Here is a 23,872-nt window from a genome sequence, read left to right on the forward strand (position 1 = left end):
GGGCGGGCGGCCGGAGCTGCGCGGCCCGCGGGGATGCAGCAGCAGTCGGGAGGCGCGGCCGACAGTAGACGGAGGCGCGGCGCGGCCGTGGCCGAGGCCAGCGGGCTCGGTGGCGCCCGGACCTGAGGCTCAGCGCGCGGCCCTCCCGGGACGCGTCAGAGCGAGCGCGGCCGGAGCGCGTCGAGCTAGGGCCCCGCCGGAGAGGCCCCGCCCGCCGTTGCTACTCGCACCTCCCTAAAAATAACTCGGCCCGCCGGGGCCAGCGCGAACGGCGACGGTTCCCCAGCGCAGCCCGTCCGTCGCCGAGTCCGGCTCCACGGACAGCGGGCCGCGAGGAGGAGAGCAGTTCGGGGCTGCACGGACCCTCGTGCTGTCTGCGCCCCGGCCCCGCGCCTGGGCTGCTTTCCCTCGGGCAGTGGCGCTGGGCCGGGAGGCCGGCGAGTGTGTGGAGCGGTCCCGGTGCGCCCCGCAGGGGGAGATGGCGTCCTACGTGGATAATAGCTTCCGCCAAGCGGTGATGAAGAACCCCGCCGAGAGGACCCCCCAGGTGAGACTCGCGGCTAGCCGCCGGGGGATGGTATCTGCAAACTGTGCCCTTCCAGGACCCCGGCACTGTTGGGCTGGGGAAGCAGCCCGTTCCCCCATCCAGGACTTCCCTTGCCCCAACTTCCAAGGGCATTCTTTTCAGACCGCGCAATTGTTGCCCTCTCCTTTGCTGTCCTTTACGCTGCGCTCCCTGGGACTGACCTTGCCCATGGGTCTGCGGGGACGAGGTGCTGTCTCTAGGGCTGGTTTCTCTCGGGTCCCACTCTCCCGGGCCTCTGAGTCTTGGGGTCCGGTCTTACCTCCTCGGTTAGCCTGGTACTCTTATCGCCCTGACTGCAGGCTCAATTATTCCCTTGCATCTCTCCCATCTTTAGAGTTTAGGGGTGTTTCATGAGCTGTAAGAAGGAGCTGTGGTGCAAAAGACATCGTTGCGAGCCTTGCAAAGCGAGACACCGAGGCTCCTGTCTTTCTTTCCCACTTTACTTTCTTGAAAGAGGGATGCTGCTTTCCACCGAAGGGAAGAAGTTGACAGCTAGGCTAGCGCTTTAAATTCCAATTGTAGACATAGCTGCAGAACGGGCGTATTCAGTTCCCTCTTCCTCTCAGGGCAGATTCTTTGGATTTGCACAACCTTGCCAAAATTAGTTAAGTGGTTAAGCTTTACACATTTGTTTATCCTCAGGTTTCTTTTATTTTGAAACGGAGACATTGCTGGTGGGTTGGACTTGGTTTTCTTAGGTTTGGATTAGCGAGGGAGGAGCGATATAAAAAGGTGGTTTGATTTCTTTTGCTTACTGGATAATGACGTGCATTTCTAAATGTTGGGGTGGTGACTTCAGGGGATCCTGCTTGCCAGCCCTGTAGGCAAATAAATAAGGTCTACAGATCCTTGGGACCAGCAGTAAATACAGGGAAGATCTAAGAGCTGAAAAAAGTTGCTTTGCTTGTGAGACGTTGGATGCCATCTGTCCAAAAAGAAAAAAAAAAACTGTCTGTCTCTAATGATGATTATTTAATGGGTGAGGGAATAGAATAAAATAGAATCTTCCACTGGCTGCCTTTGGACCAGCACCAAGAATGGCACCTGGTCCTGTTTTTGGTGGTTCTCTTTTTGCTTGATGGAGGTGTCATGTGTGGGAAATGTGTCTAGATTACATATTTGCCAAACCCATGGAAGATGAGCTGTAATTTGACAAGAACGTTCATTTACGTGTCTCCAGAAGTGCCTCTGCTAAAGGGCAGTTTTTATCCGGCACTGGGCATGCCCCGCTTTGATCCTGCCCCTTCTCTGGTGGTGGTGCAGCTGCCCTTCATGTGCTTCCGTCATCAGTGTTCGTGGAACCCGTCAGTTGTACCCATTCTCTACTCTGGAAAAGGCACTCCCAGTTCACTGTGTAGGCAGAGCTACTTTCCTGAGATCTCCCAGTTCCTTTCAAGAACAGAGTTTGAGGTGCCAAGTGAAATTACACATGCAGGGGACCTTAGAGCCCAGCAAGGCTGGTCAGAAAGTGATGTCACAGGCCTGGAGTAGGTATTAGATGGGGGCATGGTGTGCATGGTTGACTTGAGAGAATAACAGCGAAACCTCTTATCAGGTGTGTCCCTGTGGAGGGGCAGGGAGGTGGGGGAGGGGGCAGTCACCAGAGCAGTCTGGAAGAGACAACACTTGCTCTCCTTTGACAGCCTGTGGTTTGGCCAAGTAAATGGGCAGTTGTTAGGTTTCCCTGTTGCTGTGCCAGTGGTGTGGAATATAGAAACCGACCCGGCAGAGGGCTCCTGGCCCAGTGAGAAAGTGGGCGGTACCTGCAAGCTGAAGGCGCCATTGAAGACCGGGGAGCTGCACAGGTCTCTCCCTACCGACCTCAGGAGGAGCAGACAGAGAATCCTGCCAGCTCAGCGGTGAACAGTCTCAATCATCAGCCTGTTAACTTGGGTGTTCATTTTTACTAGTGCAAGCCCACACCTTTGTTTATTGTCTTCAAGAGAAATGAGTTAGAAATATGGGTCTTTTTCCCGTCCTTACCCAAGTTGTCAGAGATGATTCCTCTAGAGTTGGAGCTCTCCTTGAACAGAAAACATGCTGTGTTGGCACACCCGTGGATGGTGTTCCATGTGCCGTGCGTTCTCCTGGAGGCTTGTCTTTGTAATATAATTAAGGCAGCCTCGTGGCATAGCTTCAGATGACCGGAAGAGCAAGAACTAGGGAAACTTGGCGGTGAACTCTCGTGCTTCTGAGGGCTGACTTGATAAAGTGAATGTGTCAGGCAAAAGCAGAAGGTGCTTGAAAAGAATGAAAGAAAACATTACTTATTCATTCTTGGTGGAGTCCGCTCCCCCTGCCTCCTCGCTGCCCTTAGCCCTTTACCAGACTCTCTGAAGACAAGTTCTGTATGTGGGTCAGTCAGTTGCTTCCAAGTCTTTTTGACAGCTACACCGGTACAGTTAAGCAGTTGATGCATAGCGCATCTGGGGCTGGAGAATCCTGGAGATTTTGACTCTTAGGAACTCTTCGCATGTATCCGTGAGGTGGCGAGTCACTCTTGGTGTGGACCTGGAAAGCGGGGAATGGGAAGGAGAAATACAAGAAAAAATGATCACCTGAGATTTTAGCCAAGAGGCTTTCACTGTTTCACCTGATATTCTTAGAAGAGGAAAAGTCTTTAGTCCAGTGTTTACTCTGTATTGTGTGTCTGGAACCTTGTCCTCCTTCTTCTCAATGGGGCCTTGTGTTCTAAAATAATGTGCTCTCTTGAAAAGAAAGAGCCATAAGCATTCTATTGATATTGTTCAATGCACCTCTGTTGAAAACCCGGATTGCTACGTAACTGTGTTAGCCAGTGATTTGGGTTTATGTCTTTAATCACCTAAATGAGAATTGTGGTCACCAAGGCAATTTAATGACGTTTAGAAGACATAAATAAATTACAAACAGCATTATACCCCAAGGCTTCATACAGTAAATTTTTTTTGTTTAACTATTTTTATTAACTTATTGAGTTCAGACCCTTTGAAATTGCTTCTGTGGTGTCTTTAAATATTTACTTTCAAAATGGTATGTGTAAAATAATTCTCATCCCATCTCCTCCTAGTTAGTAATATTTATTTTTCATTATTAAACTTTTTTTTTCAAAGTCACTCAGTGGAATTCACTGTGTCTTAATGACAGCGGAAACAAAATAAAGTAGGTTGTCTTGGTAAATTGAAAGTGTATTGAATATACCCATGCTCACAACCCGCCACTGCTGAGTACCTGCTGTTTACCTTCAGATGCCTGTGGCCCGGGTGCTTCCTGGTTAGGAGATAGCACACTGCATACCACTGGGCCAGGAAAGGTCAAAATTCAAAACCTACTCAAGCAGGGTTTCTGCTGAATGCATACATCATTTGTAATTGTAACTAAAATAAATAAATAAAACCTCCCCTCAAAACCCAAACAAAACAAAACCCAAAACAACAAGTCTTATTGAGCCCCGAAAGTAAGGGGCCATCCGCATCTGACTTATAGTTATACCAGATATAATAGTATTTCTTGAAGTGGTTTCTAGACAGCACTGTTGGGAGAGATGGGGGCGTACTGAAGCTTGTGATGTGGAAGCCTACTGACTGCCGGTGATACAGTGTAGCAGTCATTGTAGCTAGTGTTTGAGAACAACTGTTACACTCTTCCTTTATAAAAGAACAGGTTTGTCTTGGCTCAGCTGGAGAAGTACATGATTAGGTAGGCCTGCTGCTTTTCAGGGCCCTGGTGGGCTTCCAGATGGTGATACAGGAACACATACCCATCTTTTGGTCAGGAAGCAATGAGAGAGGAAGGGGCTGGTCACCTTGGAGACCTCCCACTGGATCCCCACCTTCTGCCTGCTACCACCTCCTAGTGCTTCACTGGAACAAGCCTTCAGCAGGCCTTGAGGGACACTCAGCATCCACACCGTAGCGCCACAGTGCTATGCTTTGCTTCGCTAATGTTGGCACAGTAGGAGGGCCAGGAGGGATTCCCTTTGGTTGCTCTGCCATAGCTGGAGGTTAGTGAGCATATGTTAGTGTGTACATCCCTCACCTTTGTGGGTGGAAGTAAGAGGCCTGCCATGTTAATTGTGACGGTTTTTATGTTTTTGAGGGGAAAAGAAACCTTTTTTTTTCCTGCGCTGACACGATAGTTAACCATGTGCTGAACTGGGTGAAGTGTGTCTGTTTTCTCCATCGGTCTTTGAAAAGTTATGCTTAGCGCGGTGTTGGTGGGCTTTGTGGGGAGGCAAGTTGGGATGCCCAGAGTTTTGACAGTGAGGTGTTGTGTCATCTACAAAGGTGTTGGGCTGCATTCATACCTATTCTGGATGCGTGGGGCCTGCTGGCTGCAGGTTGGTTTTGTCTATTACGTTATGAGTTTTTGTTTTTTGTTCTTGAGGCCAGGGCTTCCCTCTGTGGCTCAAGCTGGCCTATAACTCTTGTTGCTTCTGTCTCCACTTGTGAGTTGAGTATTGGATGTGCCTCCATGTCTGCCTTCATCTTTATGTTAAACTTCTTACTTGGGATGCTTGTACAATGTAGAGTGCTGTGTAGCTATTTGTGAGTGGCGTCTGGTGAAGCTATAGTGCGATGTCACCACTAGGATTGTGGTGTGATTCAGTGACCATACTGCATGATGATATCTGCATGACAGAGGAAACAAAGTATCTCCTCTCGTCATTTGTTAGATTTTTTTTTTTAATTTTTTGAGACAGGGTCTTGTGTAGACCACACTGATCTCAAGATCACTACATAGCTGAGGGTGAGCTTGACATGTTAATATTACAGGCATACACTGCTGTCCCACGATTTCTTCATGTTTATAATAACTGCTTCTGTGCCTACTTCTGGCAACTAGTAATCTTCTTTTTTATATAATTTTGTTGTTTCAAAACATTACATAGATGAAATCATTCAGTGTGGGACTTTCTGGGACGGACTTCAAATTGTTAAGATTGTCACTCAGTGATTTGGCCTTAAGTTCCTAACATCCCAGTGATATCTGGGATTGGCCAGATGGATTTAAATTGAAGAGGGAATTATATAATGTTCACGACACAGAGACCTAAGGTCATGTCTTGGGCGAGCCATAGTTCTCATCACGTGAGGATGTAGGATGGCTATAGAATGCCATTTTTTTTTTTTGGTAGCAATGCAAGTAGTAAAAGTAGCCTTAGTCATTATGGGTCTTTCATTCAGGAAATCACTGGAGATATATATATATATATATATATATACACATACATATATATATACATCAATCGGACTTCAAAAGACTCAGAAGGAAGTCCTATGGACATACCGTAGGCCTTGTTTTTCTATTCAAGACCCGAGAGGATGATTAGAACCATGGATAGTGCCTCACCTTTTCGTACATGTTCCGCTATACCTTCATACCTGTATAAAACTTAATTTATAAACTGGGTCCAGAACGAGATTCACAATGATAATTGTAATAAAACAGAGCAGTTATAGCAATATGCTGTGATAAAATTGCCAGCATGGCTACTCCTGTGCTTTCAGACTGCTATTAAGAAAAGCAAGGTTTCCTGGGCTTGGATGCATTGCCTTTCCCCCATGGTGTGCCTGAAGTAAGAGTTTCGTGACTACAAACCCTGCATTCGGCAGCTGGTCTGGTTATCCAGTGGATGCAGGAACAGGTATACCCAGCAAATGGTGGCTGCGTGAGATTCCTTCTGGTAGTCGGAATTGAGAGGCTCCAGCAATGAACTCTGTGTCCACCGTTTCCTTCCTGATGAGATGCGTGGTATTGGACGCTCCCGACCCTGAAGAGGCTGAGTGAGGCTGGGACGTTCCCATGAGGCTTGATGCCAGCTGTTAACACACAGCAGCCAGTCAGGACTCCTGAGTGACGATTCTGTCTCAGAAATCCCACAAAACTATAGAGACTCAATTTCCGGAGGCTCGAGCGATGGTTCAGAGTACTTACTGCTCTTGCGGAGGGCCAGTGTACAATTCCTAGCATCTGTGTGGTAGCTCCCAGCCATCTGTAACTCCAGCTTCAGGGGATCTGGTGCCCCCTTTCCACCACCACGGGCACTAGACTTGGTTGCACATAGTGTACTTACAAGCAGGCAAAACACTTATATGCATAAAAATAAAATAAAAATCTTAAAAAAAAGAAAACAACTTTCAGTTTCAGAAAAACATCAGACAGATCCACATTTGATGTGAAACCGTTGGGCAGCACTTTCTTTAGGTGCTGGAAGTGTGGGCATTGAAAATGCACAAGTCATCACAGTTTGGAAAGGAATAAAATATCGTTCATAACCACATGCAGCATGGAATTATGGATTCTGGACCACAAACACAGGAAAACTCAATGCTATCAGATGCAATCTCAATATTTAAGTTTTCTTAGGCTTGTTTTAGGTGTTACGCTAAGGCAACAGTTTTCAGCCTTCCTTAGACTTGCAACCCTTTAACATAGTTCCTCATATTGTGACCCCCAACCATAACATTATTTTGTTGCTACTTCATAACTTTAATTTTGCTACTGTTACAAATCATAACTGCAGAAAATCTGATATTTGACCCCCAAACGAGTTGAGAACCACTGACCTAAGGGGACCTCAGTGTGGTGCGCATGGGATCCCTGAACTATTTTATAGAACTTTTCCTTTGGTTTTAGTTTGTATGTGTGTGAGTACTCATGTGTGTGTGTGTGTGTGTACTCGTGTGTGTGTGTGTGTGTCTGTCTGTCTGTCTGTCTGTCTGTCTGTCTGTGTCCATGAGTATACATGACTATGCAGGAGTGTCTGCGTGGAGGTCAAAGGATAACTTCGGGAGTAGCCTGTCCTCCCCTCTCACCTTGTTTGAGGCAGAGTCTGGTCCTCGTGCTTCTGGTTACTCTCCTGTCTACTCCTCTCATCTTGCTATAGAAGCAGTGGGTTTATAACGGGCTCCCGTGATTTTCTTTACCTGGCTTTACATGGCTTCTGGAGATTTGAACTCAGGTCCTCACACGTGCCCTCCTTCTTGCTCTTATAAAGCTTTTTTAGACTAAGCTTTTCAAAAACTGAAAGTTAGAGAAAGGATGTATAATGTTTGTAGCGCCTTTGTGATCCTGGAGAGGAACTACCAAGTTTCAAATAATTTTTTTCCTGATGAGTGATTTAATCTCAACGAGAAGCCCAGTATCTTTCAGCCGATTTTTTATTTTTCTGTTTCTGTAGTGCGGGGAATTGAGTCTTCTAATTTGGTACCTTGTGTCTAGAGTGCAAACATTATGCCACTGAGCTGTTTTCTGCATTCCCACCTCTGTGTGTTTTGTTTGTTTGTTTTGTATTTTTGAAATAAGGTCTTCCTGTTCAGTCTGGCCTTAAACTCACTGCTGTAGCCCAGGCGAATATTCAATTTATAGTCTTCCTGCCGCAGCCTTTGGAGTAGCTAGGATTCATAGGCCAGGGCCAGCAGGCCTGACTAGTTAGTTACATTTACTGTTGTTGTTTTTTTAGGTTTGCTTTATTATGTTTTGTTTGTGTTTTGTCTGCATGTATGCATGCGTGCCATGTGCATGCCTGATGCTCAGGGAGGCCAGAAGAGAGTGTTTGATTGCTGGAATTGGAGTCGCAGTTTTTAGTCATCTGAGCACTGGGTGTGAGACACCGTGCTGGGCTCAAGTATATATATTCTTAAATATTTTTTTTTTTTTACTTGATAGTTCTAGTAATTACATTTGAGAGAAGAAATGAAAAATAGAATTTCAGGTCAGGTTTTGATGTGATTAAACTCTTATATAAAACCAGAAACTGTGTTATAAACATTGAGCTATGACCTAAATCTATTTAGCATGTGATCATTTTGGCATGAGTATTTGAATTCTGCCAAGCAAAATGTTTTGCGGTGTTCCCCTCCCCCTCTATGCTACATTACATAGGTTTGCAAACTTCATTTGTAGGCACAGCCTTGCTGTGTAGCTCATCCTGGCCTTGAACTTGTAATCCTCAGCTCAACCTCCATCCACAATGCTGTATTACTGCAGTAGTGATACTGCTGTGAGTAGTGTTGGGAACTGAACACAGGGCTTCTCCTCTTTGAATTTAATTTAATTTAATTGATTCTTTGTAGTCTACATAGCAGAGATGGGCCTCAAACTGATCATCTACCTCTCAAGCTCTGGGATTCCAGGCATACACACCTCCATGCCCAGCTACCATTTTTTTTTTAAAAAACCATATTCAAATTTATTAGGAAATGAATGTAAAAAAGTATTCGAGTGGTAGTCTTGATTACATTTTTTAGATACTGTATTGAGAAACCACTTGATTGTATTTATATGTTTCCAGACAAGTAGAAAGGAGTATTGAAACCCTGGTGAGTGGAGAAACTGAAGTACAGTATGGTAGCATACCCAGAGCTGAGGTAAGGGAGATTGGTGGCCCTGGTGTTTCCATTTACTGGTATCTGATCCCCCACAGTTCTTTGTGTGGCGCTGAAAGAAATTGATGGTCTAGCTTTGGAGACAGGCATCTTATGCATGCTTATTCCTTGGACTTGGGATACCACAAACTTCATTTAGATGTAGCCAGTGTACTCTGAGAACCCCAAATTCCTTATTTCTAAATGTGAACCTCCAACCCTAATCTTCCTTGGAGACTTTGATTTGGGGTGGGTGGGAATTCCTGCCTCGGTTCCATTTTCTCTGGTGTGGTTTCAATCTATAGCCCAGCTAAGAAAACTGGCAGGCGCCGTCGTCAAGCTCTTTCACTTTAAAAGTCCCCGCTTTTAACTGCGAACTGGCTCGGCTGCTTTCCCTTGTCATTATACGTTTATATCTTCAATCTGGTTCATGGGATTGTTGTAGTGTATTTCTTCCTGTCATAGGGCGGTTTGATACTGGACTTGTCAACATCCTGGTTTATGGCTCCAGCCAGTCACTTCGGCTTGGTGGGAACTCATGATCTCCTAACACAGTGTGGTCCTGACCTTGGCTGGCCACATGCATTCTTTGCCATCTAAGCTTGTCAGAATAAGTGTAAGCTTGATAGTCCTTATTTTCATTTAATGGACATTTTACTTCCATGCTTTATAAAAGCAGATGATAATCTCAGAGTACCTTGTTAGCTTTGTCTCACCTTGCTAGCTGTGTTTTTGTCATTAATGGCTTTTAGTCTTAAATAATGCATGCATGCATGTATGTGTGTGGCATGTTGCATGTGAGTAAGGAGAGGGTGTTGTCTCCCCTGAAGCTGGAATTACAGGCATTGCGAGAGTCTGACATGGGTGCTGGGGGCTGAATTCCACTAAGAGTTCTTTCTAGCCCTTTGTTAAAGATTGGGAAAAATTTACAGTGGACAGAAATAATGATGTTACAAACTCCATATTGTTGTCTCCGGAGTGGAGTGTGTCAAACGTGTTTGCCTGTATTTCTGTTTCTCAGCGTTTGGCACTTACCACTCTGGTCATGCTTTTTCATAGATGACCTCTTACTATTTTATCTCATAGTTTGTCCTCCTGAGTGGTTTATAGTAAGTTGGTTAGGTCGTCTTGAGCATAACCTTGATTCCATTAGAACTATATTAGTCTACAAATTACCCAACACTGAACGTACAGTGGCTGGTGGCTTTGGTAAGAAATCTAAAGCTCAGTAGTGCTAGGTTGGGCTTAGGGTGTTGCTGAGGATCACAGGATGACTTAGTCCTCCAAGGCGCAGGTTCAGGGTTGCACTACCTACTGGGAAAGGGAAGGACTGAGATCCTTTTGGCAAAGGTTCTGTTTCATCATCCTCCATATTCTCATGGATATCCCGCCCCCATCCACGCCCTCTCCTACCACTGAGGTGAACCCCTAGAACCCCCTGGCCTTTTTTATTTTATTTTGCAAGGGCTGTGTAAGTTCTTGTTGCTGTCAGAGCAGTGCCTGATGCTCTTGGCTTGCAATGGTTGTTGGGTATTTGAGTGTTTTAAAGCCTCTCAATACAGAACGGCAGGGAAGAAAGAGATTGAGATTAATGGCTACTGTGAGCAGATAGTATTTGTCTAATTTACTTTGCATAAGAAATAGATGATTATAGGACATTTATGTAGTGATTCTCTGGAGACTGCTTTGAAAGTCTTATTGGATTAAAGAGCTGCATTAATGTAGCTCAGTAACAGAATCGTGTGGATGTATTCAACTACTTGATTCTCATAGGTATATGCTTGCTTTCAGAATTTCAGCCTCTTGTTTAAAGATAGGGATACATACACTAGTAGATGAGCAATATCTGTAAATATTTACTTATAAAACATGGCCTGTAACTATAATTTCTGTGACAATTGGGTTCTAAATGTGTCATATATTGTTTTAAAAAAATACAAAATAGAGATTTAGGGCTGGAGTAATGACTCAGTCAGTAAAATGTATACACATGAGGATCTGAGTTAGGATCCCTAACACCCACATTGAAAAAAAAAAAGCCAGGTTTGGTGACATGCATTTGTAACCCCAGTACTGGGGAGGCAGAGATAGACAAGTCCCTGAAACTCACTGGCCAGCCATCCCAATTGAGTTGATGACTCAAAAAATAAGGTGGAGAATGGTCAAGGGGTGTGCCTGAAGCCAGACTTTGGCCTTTACACACATGAGCACATACTCATGTGAACATGTACGTGCACTATACATGAACACTCAGTGTAGGCGGAGGTTGCTTGTTTGTTCCCAGCCGCCCAGACCTGAAATAATCACACAGAAACTATATTAATTACAACACTGCTTGGACAATCACTTAAGCATATTGCTAGCTAGCTCTTATATCTTAAATTAACCCATTTTCATTATTTTATATTTTACTACAAGGCTTGTCATTTACCGGTAAGGTTCTGGGTTGTCTGTCTCCTTTGGTAGCTGTGTGGCGTCTCCGTGACTCTTCTTTCTTTTCTCCTCTATCTGCTTGGAATTCCTGCCTTACTCTGTTCTGCCCTGCCATAGGCCATAGCAGTTTTATCCATTAGCCAATAAGAGCAACACATACAGAAGGACTTCTCACACCAGGTATACATGAACACACAGAGAAAATACTGGCTTATGTTATTTCTAAAGCAATTCCTTTTGTTTCAAGTTTATTTTCTTCTGAAAAATTGCTAATCCCACCCTTCCTTTCTTTCCCTATCCTGTCTCTATGTCTCCCTGTCTTCTGCTGTGGTTGGCCCTGAGGTTTCACACATGGTAGGTAAATGGTCTACTTAGTATATTGTCAGCCCTCTTTTTCCCTTTTATTTTGAGACAATTTCACTGCGTTTGCCCATGCTGGCTCACCCTCTAGCCCAGTCATCCCTTGAACTCACCATCTGCTTGCTTCAGGTTCTGAAGTAGCTGGAATTTACAAAACTGGTCTACTCAGCCTGAACTGCTCCCCCTCCCTCCGTGTGTGTGTGTGTGTGTGTGTGTGTGTGTGTGTGTGTGCGCGCGCTCCTGTAGTGCATCCTGCCATAAAGGTTCTCCTGACATATAGATAAACTACTCTTGGTGGTTTGTAGTGGGATTAATTTGTTAACAGAAGCTAACGGCTAGGAAGGGTTACTGGTAAAATTAGAAGCCTTGGTCTTCACGAAATGTTTATTTGTCTAAACAGGGACCATGTTTCTAGCATATCCTAGGCCCCGCCAAAACTCAGTCTTTGCAGACAGAATATGCAAAGAGGATAAATGGCCTCTACTCTTCCCTAGCATGCCTTGTCTTTAGCAGATTAATTCGAAGCTCACCAATTAGCTTTACTAGACTAGCGCTTATTGGGCTGGGATTAGCATTCATCCCTAAGGCTCAGTGCTGAGTACCTCTTAGGCACAGTTGGAGCTAATACATGTTTAAGGACTCAGTCTTGCTTTCCTTCGGAGTTGATGGATGCAAGGAAGACATTATTATAGACTTATTTATTAATAGCAACTTAAAATAAAAGCCAAGAAGGAACAGTAATTTTTGGTACAATTTCTATAGAAGTATTCTCCCATGAAAACAAATAGCAGCAGGGACTGAGGAGATGGCTTAATAGCACAGTGTAAAACATAGACAAACATTACCTAGAGTACATTTATCAAGATTCATATTTTAATGCATTTTTAAAAATAATACAAACCAGTAAATAACCTAAGACTTCTTTGGGACATAGTCAGTATATGTCTGATAACCCGCCCATTCGTAATACATGTAAATCAGTCTATAATTTAAAGGGTCTTCAGGAGAAAAGGAACCAAAGCAAGCATGGGAGTCTGGGTTCAGGTCTCCATCACCCATGTACAAAGATGGATATTGCTGTGATCCCAGAGCTGGTTAGGCAGAGGCAGGGCTATTGTTGTGACTTGTTGGGCAACTAGTCTAGCCCAGGTGGCAAGCCCCAGTTCAATGAGAGGCTCTTAGGAAATAAGGTTAAAAGAGGAAAACAGTGAAATGAATATTAAGTATTACTCTAAGTTGTTTCTCACTAAAATTGGTAAAAAGTAAATAAAAATTATCTAGAATACATTTTGTTAGGATTCACATCTTTACAAATAAATATATATATTATATGTTATATAATATGTAGTATATTTATATATGAAAAGATCAGTATATATCAAGACTTTTGGAGCATGGCAGTATGTTTCTGATTAACTCCTGTTCATATTTACAGGTAAATCAAGTCTACAATTTAAAAGACCCTCAATATCAAAATGAACCTTGCAAGGCTTCATTCTCTAAAAGCCAACCAGAAAGCTGAATCTAGAAACAAAAACTAAATTTTATGATTTGGTTATGTCATTAATTTAAAATATTCTTTGTAGCAATCAAAATATAAAAATAGTTTTGCAGTTCTGAAAGATAAAACAGAAGCGCCACAGGAGGCCAGAACTCCCTCTTCATTAGATGGTGTAACTAACCCACCATGTAGGACAGTTTCAAAATATCTGCACCAAGGAATGAACTTCCAAGGAGGTAACTCCTTAACAAGTAAAATCCTTTGGTCCACAGTTATTTTTCTGTGTGTCCACATGTTCATGTATGTGCGTACGTTTCTGTAGGTGCAGGTACATGTGGAGACCAAAGGTTGGCCTTGGCTCTCTTCCTCTGTCATGCTTCCACAGTTTACTGTTATTAGAACAGAGAAATTTGCCACTGAAAACAGACCTGAAATTCCAAATCTAGTTTGGAGTCCTGAGGAAAGGAAATAAATACCAAAGGTAGATTAAGGGAGTTTCTCCATGTCTTTGGAACAAAGCCGTCAAGTGTTGGAGAATGAATTAATCCCTTGGATGGAGGTGGGCAAACCCCAAAGCGCTGTCTGTGTGCAGTGTGTTCAGGGCACTTCAGCTCTTTCTCCAGTCCGTGGCTGCTCTCCCGCTGCAGAGACTGACCTGAGCGGTGGCCTGGAGGTGACTCCTGAGCAGGGTTTCCAGTCCTGCACCCAACGTGGAAAATTCCTTTATGTAACTGATGGGGTGAGGAGTGGGCATGCCGCCGTTGAGGGTGGCTGGCTGGTGGCTGGACTACTAGAACAAAGCCTGTCTTTGTCTTCATTTCTCAGTGTAGTCTCCATCGTGTAAGTTTGTTCTTGGTGCATCCTGCCTATTTCCTTCCTTCACATATCTCAGGCCTATTAACACGATAGAAGAGTTTTTGTTTGTTTTTTCATTTCACTGAAAACAAATTTGTTACCTTAGAAATAAACACTTGTTGACGGGTTAAAGTGATATATTCAGTAGTAGGAAATAAAAGTCTGTGCATACATCAGCTTTGTTTTCTTCTTTAATGCCTTCAAAAAGAAATAAGTAATTTTAGTCCTTCATGTTGCCAATAATAATAGTAAAGGCTTGTGAAACATTTAAGTTGAGTATGCAGAAGTTACCTGTTTAAAGGAGGGAAATTCTTGTGCGTGCGTGCGTGCGTGTGTGTGTGTGTGCGTGCGTGCGTGTGTGTCGAGACAGGGTTTCTCTGTAGCTTTGGAGCCTGTCCTGGAACTCGCTCTGTTGACCAGACTGGCCTGGAACTCACAGAGATCGCCTGTCTCTGCCTCCTGAGTGCTGGGATTAAAGGCATGCACCACCACCGCCCTACAAGGGAGGGGATTCTTAGCAAGATCAATGTTGTCTTGCTGACAGTGTCATTTCCCACATACACTAATTTTAATCAAAACACAAATTTGGGAGGGAGAGGAACCAGCAGTGGTTCAGTTTGTGCCTCAAAATGAATGACTGTGTATTGTTCTCTTATTTTGTGATTTTTGAGTGAGCTGTGAGGAAAGGATGGGTGCTTGGGCATCTTTGTACTTATTACAAGCAGATAGTCATGTTGTAAGAGACGGTTGGGGCCCGTGAGGCAGGGAGTGAGTGAGGAGGACACCGGGGTGGAGGATAGGTGTGGATCACTACAGTCTAGTTTTGGCTGTGTTTTGTTTTGTTGTCTTGCTGCTTTGGCTGATGCGGCGCTCAGGTACGTAACCCATCTTCTAAAACTAGAAGCTTGAAATCTGAGCTGAGGAGCTGTCTCTCGGACAGGATAGAGGGCCATGACAGAATCTCACTATTATTTAGACACAGCAGAGATGAAGCTCTTTTGTCTTCCTCAGTTACTTTTTTTCTTCCCAGATATGGCCAAGGAAAGACCAAAGCTTTCATAACTCTAATGAATATCTCTTTGTCCATATTGTAGATATACTGCGGGAAAGGGGGGATTGATTTCCAAACTAGCATCATATTGCATTTATTATTATTATTGTTAGTTTTTTTTTTCATACATAGTCTAGGTAGAGCATACTGACTGGAGCTCTTCATCCTCCTGCCTCAGTTTTCTGAATGCTGAGAGGGCAGGTGTGTACCAAAACTCAGATTCATTAGTCTCTTTATGAACAAAACTGTAAAAGCTTCCTAATGACATCAGGTGCCAATCTGTCTGTCCATCTCTGTCCATTTTTCCATCTATCTATCATCATCTATGTATCTATGTATTGTATCTTTTGTGTCTATTTATCTACCTGTCTATCTAATCGACAGCCAATATGGTTATTTCTGGCTCATATACTTTTATTCATAGAAAGGGAACGTTTTTATCTAAGTTATTTGCTAATTTCTAGTCTTTCATGAACTTACCTAGGTTTTCAAGAAATTTAAAAATAAGTGAATGGTTTAGTACACTTTCCCGAATTAGGCTTTCCTTAATAAAAAAAAAATATACAACAATGAGTTGTTTAAGTCCACCCCATAAACCAGTCTCCATAAATCTGGTATATACCGGTCGCTCTCTGCTCAAGATCAATACTGTGCTGTCCTCTGCAACCCCCTAATTTTCGTTTATCCTGTGTTCAGGTATTTTATAGCTGCTCAGTTGTAAAGATTGTAGGCATATTGTCAAGACCTTGAAATTGAACTCGGAGGTGAGAATTTGCTTTTTATTGCATTGTTAGCATTTCTCTGTTTTTTTTTTCCAAGACAGAGCCCCCCTGAGTTTATCCTCTGTTGTCATGGGCCGTGGAAGCACGCCGTCATCATGTGCTGTGGGGTCTGCACAGTGCTCCTTCTTGGCAGCCGCAATGATGTCCTTTAAATCATTAGCATTGTAATTTGCACAGCCATGCCAATTAATTCTATCAATGCATGTCAAGAGGAGAGACAGTTCTGGTGGGATTCGGAGACTAGAAGTGAAGTGGCTTAGTTGAGAGAATGGGCTTTGCGATGGCTGGGGAGAAACTGATAGATCAGCAGCCACAGAGTCTAGCGATGGTGAGTCCACCCCACGGCAGACGCCAGGGAGGAACTCGCTGTGGTGTCCGGAGTAAAAAGCCAGCATTCGCAAACACATGTTTACCTTCCTTTCAGCTTGCCTGGGGACGGCTCATCAGTCTTCATGGCCGTTTTGAAAGCACTGTTGATGTCGCTGTCTGGACAGCACTGGAAACTGTCCCGGCTTATGCCTCACCTCAAGTATGCGGGTGGAATTTTGTGCATTTCTGCTAATTCTTTTTAAAGGCCGGTAATAAATATTAAACACTGAATGAGTTTTCAGGAAGTTGAGTGAAATACTACAAAATGGTCTCCAGAGAGAGGAACCCCCACCCCCTAGCTTTTCCAACTGCCTGTCACTCTCATCAAGCTGGGTGGAAATTCCTAGGAGAACTGAGGAGGTCTCGGCCATGTCACCTCTAATTTGACACTCACTTTCCTGCTCCTCTCCTCCACTGCCACCATATTTGCTTGTTTTGGGGTACCTGGGTTTGAACCCGGGATCTCATATACTAGGCAAATCCTCCACCTCTACAAGCCAGTCATGCCTTAAACTTGGACTCTCCTGTCCCAGATAGCTGGGATTACAGGCCTCTGCCATGCAATTCTTGTAGTTTTCATAATAGAAGGGATATTTTAAATGATTTTGATTTCACCCTTTGTCAAGTGTTGGTAAAAGGCCTAGCCCTGTTATTGTCCGCTTCAGAAGGTTATCAGAATTTCTCCAAGTTTCCTTTTTAATGGATAAACAGCTGTTCCTCTGCAATGGTAGTAACACTGCTGATTAAAAACAGGAGCCTCCGTGTATTCTTCCCCTTCCCCGCTCACTGTACTTTCAGGTAAGACTCCAGTTTCTGTTTTTCTTTTCTGAGTTGATTAGATAGATGACTGTAGTTGCACCAACAGAAATGTTTTTTCAGATCCGCGGGGATGTTGTGTTAGAGACAGAAATTCCAAAGCTGTGTTTCTCATTGTCAGATGAGCCCCATTCATGTGGCTGGGAATTACTAAGAGTCACACTTGTGGCTGAGAACAGTGGTCCCGCATTGTCTTTTGGGCACGCTGCTGCTAGGCTCGCTTTGATTTCTGAAGGGATGACTGGAGTTGGTGAGAGGTGGTGTTAGCTTACTGTCCTTTCGCCACGCTAATGCCGGCTCTCCTGGGTCTCTAGTGCCTTTTAAACTGTTACTGTCCTCAGTGCAGCCCCCTCTCCTCACTCTGTGTTCCTTTTTATCTTACTTATTTCCAGGCAGCATCTCACTATGTAGTTGTAGTTGTTCTGGAACTTGCTATGCAGACCAGGCTGGCCTCGAATTCACAGAGATCCTCCTGCCTCTGACACAGCAGCGCTGGGATTAAAGGCATGCGCTATCACTGTCCAGCTGATTTGCTCCTTCTTAAAGGATTGGCTTATCTTCTGCAGGAAGCATTCTGGTCGTTTGGCTTTGGGGTTCGTTGCTAGAGGTTTCTGTCCCACCTGGTCCTGCAACTGTTTAGTCCCAAATAAACACAGAGGTTATTAATTATAAACTGATTTTCCTAGTAGCTCAGACTTCTTACTAATTTTTATAACTTATTAGCCCATAATTCCTGTCTGTGTTAACCACGTGGCTTGGTACCTTTTTTGGCGAGGCAGTCACATCTTGCTTGCTCTATATCTGGCTTCGTCTTTGTCTGGGTGAAGACTGCAGACTGAAACTTCCCGCCTCTACTTCCTTCCTTATTGTCCTGCCTCTACTTCCTGCCTGGCTACTGGCCAATCAGCATTTACTTAAAATATAAGTGGCAGGGTACAGACCATTGTCCCACAGCAGGGGTTGAATTTCATTACGAGATTCTCCTATTCTATTGTTTTATGTGTGTGTGTGTTCATGTGTGTGTGCTGGTGAACTCACCCATGTTCATGTAGAGGCTAAAAGGTCTGTGTTGTGTATTCCCCTATTAATTTTAAGTCTCTACTGTGTTTTTTGAGAGAGTGTCTTTTTCTGAAGGCACTCCCTGTTTTGGGTAGTCTGCCTGATGGGATTCCAGACCGTGCTACCATGCCCAGCTCTTTATGTGGGGCCTCAACTCATGTCTTTATGTTACCAGTTGGGGTTTCAGCTGGTGATTTCCAGGTTTTTCAGCTGCTGAAGAATGAAATAGGTACACACAGACTGTAAAGTTGCAAGGAAACTTTATTCAGTTCAGAATATATCGCCAGAATGACAGCAGCCACATGAATGAAAATACTCAAGAATCTCGATTTTTATTTGGCGGGGGTTTCCTTTTACAGTGCTCAAGAGGACGGGGGAGTGGTTATGAAGGGGTGTAGCATGATGGTTCTCTGTTGTCAACGGCAGGCTTAAATTACATAAGCCATTGTTCACTACTTCCCATGGTGCATCTGATTTTAATCATATACATTCCTAATTATGCATAGGCATAAGATGGTAAATAGTGGGTTTCCCTAAATGTTCACTCAGCGGACAAAGCTTCTCTTTCTCTGCGCTGAAAACTAGTCTAGGCTGGATCGGCCCCCTGCTTTTTACAAATCAACGCCCACGAAAGGCGAATTTTTGATGGCTTCAAAAGGAGGAGAAACATTGTTGCTTGGGGTAGGGCTGACACACACCATAGCCTGTGTACAGACAGGGATCCTAGGTGGCCAACCGTGTGCTGTTCACTGCTCGTTTCACTCATGTTTTCCCGGCAAGCATCTTACCCATTCCTGGACCAACTCCCCATCCCGCTTATGGGATTCCTATGTTTTAGTTCACATTTCTCTCCTGGTTAGTGATTCATAATTATTAGATGTACACATTTAAAAATTTTCTTTCTAATTTACTGGCCTCCCACATCTTCCACTAAAAGTTAGTATGTGACCCTCAGAAGTCTTTCCCTGGTCCCCTAGTCCCTCAAACTGTCCTTCTTCCAACCCACTCCTGGCTCTGTCCCTCTCATCCCACCTGGAGTGTCCAGCTCCAGGGTGCTGCCCACCTGGGCTTCCTCAAGTGACTGTATTTGCATGTGCCATGGAAATGGTCCCTGCCCTTGGGGACAGTCTTCTACATCTCCGTCTTAGTTACTACACCAGGTAGAATCCACCCTTGAATGGCATTTCTTGACAATATAAAGGCCTTCCTGGCCTCCGTGAGCTTGAACGGGTGTTCTCGACTCATTTTGGGAGCCTCTTATCAGTTTCTCAAGCAGGACCTCCTTGCTATGAAGAAAATGTTGACCTGCTCTGTGTAGCGTGTTTGGACTGGGTGTAGTCTCCCTGACTGCTCCTTTAAGCAACAAAATTTCTTGAGGGGAAATCATGTTGTTAATTTTTGTGTTTCCACGACTTGCTATAACGCTATAGCAGTATGTAAACATTTAAGTGCTGCAGTGTGCATTAGAGGTTGGTATGAGCAATACTGAGAGTGTTCAGATTCGTTTCCACAATGTAAAGAATTTAACTCTCAGGAGATCCGGCCAGGGCTTGGCGCAGGCTGTGTGAGCGGCTCTGCCACTGGGTTATATCTGGAGCCCCGCAGCTGATGACATGGACCTAGTATTTGTGGTTCTGATTATCGTAAAAGTGAGTCAAAACTGATTTGTAGAGTTGCCTGTTAGAGATAGTGATTCGGATTTTACTTAGCTACCATGGCTCGTGTAAGTCACAACTCTGGTGATACTCCTGACTAGAGCTTGCCCTGTGGGTTATATTTAGGTATGCTGGCATTGGCTTTTATTTGATTCTGAGACCTACATTATAACCTCCCCTCAGACACAGCACCAAAATTGGGAGGTATTAGGTTGTTTAATTCACGTTCCTCTAAGATCTTGGGAGGAAATCGAATTGAGATTAATAACGCCTTGATTTCCCATTGCCCCAGTTCTGTAGTTCATTTCGCCTCTAATTCTACCCAGGAAGAGCTGCCCGAAGGAGAGACTGGTGGCCTGTCCCAGACTCTGTCTGATCGTGACAACGTTCACTGGGTCTTAGTTTTCTCAACTGCAAAAGGAGTTATATCAACTTTTCAGGTGGTCATGAAGCTAGACTGAGCATTTGTAGGCGAAAGTGTTTTGCAAGGGGAAAAGTCTACGTGGGTGTAGTCAGGTCTCCCCATCATTGACACGAGAGCCTTAGTGCAGGTGGGGATTGCGGGAGATGCTCAGAGCAGCGTGCCGAGTGTTTTGGCGATGCTGGTAGCTTTAGGCAAGTGCGAAGCCGTAAAACTGTGTTTTAAAATGATTTCTTTATTTGGGCGTTTGGTTAATACTTACCAGGATCAGTTTTAGCGTAGGTTTCCTGTGGAGTATTGTTAAGAGCTTTAGCCTTTTCAGGCTTCAAACAACCATCGTGTGAAAAGATCCACGCTAGTATATTTCAAGTAGGTTGGGTCATTTTGTCGTGAAGCTGACTCTACAGTTTCCTCCCTTCAGGAGTCGCTGGATCTCTTCATACATGTAGCATCCATGTGTGTTTGATTTTAAGTGGGTTCTTTGCAAGACATATTTCTAGAGTAAAATATTTGTAATTGTGTGGTATGAAAGGATATAGTTTTCATCTGATTGTTGAGATCTCTCAGGTTTCTGTATTCAGATTTGAATGTTGTTCTTAGCCATGGAGCTAGAAAGATCAGCAAAGCTGGGTGTGGCAGTCATGCCTTTGATCCCCGGAGAGGCAGGTTGATCTCTAGGAGTTAGAGGCCAGCCTGGCTGCATAGTGAGTTCCAGGATAGACAGAACTACAGGGATGCTGTTTCAAAAAAAGGACATCAGCAATCCAATATGGGATAGGCTTCTTTGTGTGCATGCCTGTGTGCTTGTGCATGCCTGTGTGCTGTGCACGCCTGTGTGTGCTGTGCACGCCTGTGTGTGCTGTGCACACCTGTGTGTGCTGTGCACGCCTGTGTGCTGTGCACGCCTGTGTGTGCTGTGCACGCCTGTGTGTGCTGTGCACGCCTGTGTGTGCTGTGCACGCCTGTGTGCTGTGCACGCCTGTGTGTGCTGTGCACGCCTGTGTGCTGTGCACGCCTGTGTGCTGTGCACGCCTGTGTGTGCTGTGCACGCCTGTGTGTGCTGTGCACGCCTGTGTGCTGTGCATGCCTGTGTGCTGTGCACGCCTGTGTGTGCTGTGCATGCCTGTGTGCTGTGCACGCCTGTGTGCTGTGCGTTTGCACTGGCTGGAACTCAGCGCCTCTTGTGCTCTAGACTGATGCTTAGGGCCCAGTCACAGCCCCAAACCTTGACCCTGAGGAATCCGACGAGGACCTGGAATTGCTCTCATACTGTCTGGTCGCCAGCAGTGTGTGGATCTGTACCTTGGGTGTCAGGTGGTCTTAAAGTTACCTTTAAGATATTGTTTTTTTGAGAATGTCTGTTGGCTTCGTCGGATCGATGCTAGTGTAACAGTGCATACTGCTTTGATTTGTCCAATTCTTCTTCCGTGTTTGGTAGCACGTAATTCAGGAAGAGCAGTCAAGGAATGATGGAGAAAAGTGATTGACATTAAGCTTTTGTTCTGTGCCAGGAAATTGGTTGCATGTTTCTTCACAGTTGATCTTATTTAGATCTTGCTTCATTTCAGGAACATGGGACTTAGCGTCTTCAGATGACCAGTTTTGTAAGCACAGTGCTGTCTGGTTTCAGTGTTACTTTGCTCTTCTGTAAAATCGGGTTTTTAAAAAAAAAAACCTTTGTTTGCTGTTATGAGGACTTTGACAAAATGAAGTTTTTGTTTTTTGTCTTGATAATGTCTCCTGTATTGAAGCCTGGCTGATCCTGAACTCCTTTAGTTAAGATTGACTTTGAACTTCTGATGCTCCTGGCCCCTTGAGTTCAAGGATGGCAGGTATATGCTGGGTTTGAACCCAGGGCTTCATGCATGCTAGACAAGTGTCTTAGTTACAGTTTCTATCGTTGTGATAAAACACTGTGATCAAGAGCATCTTGGGGAGGAAAGCGTTTACTCCATCTTACAATTCCCAGGTCATACTGAAGGAAGTCAGGCCGGAACTGAGGCAGAAGATGCGGAGGAAAGCTGCTTACTGGTTTCCTCCTAATGGCTGACTCAGCCTGCTCTCTTAGCAGCTGAGGACCACCTACGCAGGGTTGGCATTCCTCTGCCCCAGTGGGGCGTCCCAACTATGTCAATCATTTATAAAGAAAACGCTCCCAGACTTGATCACAGGCCATAAGTGTACCATAGTACAAGTGCACCAACATATACACACACTATGTGTGTGTGCACGTGCACGCATGAATGGTTACTTTTGTAGCATTAATTACACCATTAGGGGTTTTAGCTTGTTGAAGAGAAAACTAAAGGCCAATTGAGTTATTCAGGCTTTGGTTCCTTGGGCTGGATTGTTGGTCACTTTTGGTTGTTCTCTGTGTGTGATAGACAACCAGTTTTTCCTGCAGGCCAGCTAGCCAGGAGTCTGGGGTTATGGGGAACACAGAACTGGCAGGCTTCTTATTTCCATTCCTTATGAAGTGTCAGTGTGGACTTTCCTAACGCTCTCTCGGTGTAGGGATTTAGCTGGGGTTCTCGGCTTTCAATGCCAAGACTAAAAATGCCTCGGGGAAGCCTCTCACACCCAGGAGCCTGCTGCTTTCGGGGTTGATGTCACAGCAGGAAACTGGTTGGCCTGGGAGAGTGAAACATTCCTGGCATTCCTGACCTTTGCCCGGGAGGACGGTGACTTCACTTGTGAGCCAGTCTGTTGTCTGACAACAGGCTCTTCTCTCAGAGAGTGGGATTAGAATTTGACCAGAATCGAGAAACATTTACTCGGTATCCTGAGTTGCTCTAGAAGACTGCCCCTCACAGAGGAACACTGTTCAGATCCTCTCAAGTTCTGTGACTTGAGTGACACTGTGGTTTTCTCCCTCCCTCCCTCCCTTCCTTTCCTTCCTCTCCTCCCTCCCTCCCTTTCCCTCCCTCCCTCCCTCTCTCTCCCTCCCTCTCCTTTCCTCTCTTTCTTCTCCCTTCCTCCCTCGCTCCCTCCCTCGCTCCCTCCCTCCCTCCCTCCCTCCCCCTTTCTTTTTCTCCCTCCTCCTTTCTCTTTCTCCCTCTCCTCCCCCTCCCCTTCCCCCTTTCTTTTTTCTTTTTCTTTTTTTTACAAAGCATTGTTCTGTAACTCAGTGTGTTGCCCTTGCACTAACCCTCTTGTTTCTACATTCTGAGCACTGGGATTACAGGTGTGCGGCACCACATGACTCCAATATCCCTTTGTGATTATTCCTTACAGTCTCAAGAACAAAAAGACAGACAGATACAACTTGGTATGTTTTAGAATGTGAGATTTTAAGGAGTTCCAGACGTTTCTGAAATACTAAAATAATCCATTCTGATGTTTGGTTGTAATGGGTGTGTATGTTTAAATATGTTGTCGAGTCTTAGACTCGCAGAATATTTGTGCTTGTCTGCGCTAAAAAGTCTTATTTGTTTCTCTGGCTCTTCTGCTAGCAGTCAGCACCTTCACTACTTTGAGAGAGACTGTCATAGCACCTCTGGGTGGAGATCTTTCAAAGGTGTAGTGAGTTCTTGCCTTTTCTGTGTGATATTTCTTATTTTTCCTACCCTCTCCACTTAAATTATAGCTTCTCTTTTCAAACGGTTCTTTGTTCTCCATTTTCCACACTCCTTATTT

General features: G+C 44.6%; 1 protein-coding gene across 3 annotated transcripts in view; it reads left to right on the forward strand.

Annotated features, from left to right (window-relative positions):
• Window positions 1–325: 325 nt before the first annotated feature.
• Rapgef2 (Rap guanine nucleotide exchange factor 2) overlaps window positions 326–23,872 on the forward strand; it is a 218,509-nt gene continuing 194,962 nt past the window's right edge. For all 3 annotated transcript variants that reach the window (XM_048424899.3, XM_048424901.3, XM_048424900.3), the window contains exon 1: window positions 326–547. In XM_048424899.3, the coding sequence (XP_048280856.1) occupies window positions 479–547 (69 nt within the window). In that variant the 5' untranslated portion in view covers window positions 326–478. The remainder of the gene's footprint in view (window positions 548–23,872) is intronic.

This window comes from Myodes glareolus, chromosome 20 (assembly GCF_982192425.1).
Source record: "Myodes glareolus chromosome 20, mMyoGla1.1, whole genome shotgun sequence".
Classification (NCBI taxonomy): Eukaryota; Metazoa; Chordata; class Mammalia; order Rodentia; family Cricetidae; genus Myodes; species Myodes glareolus.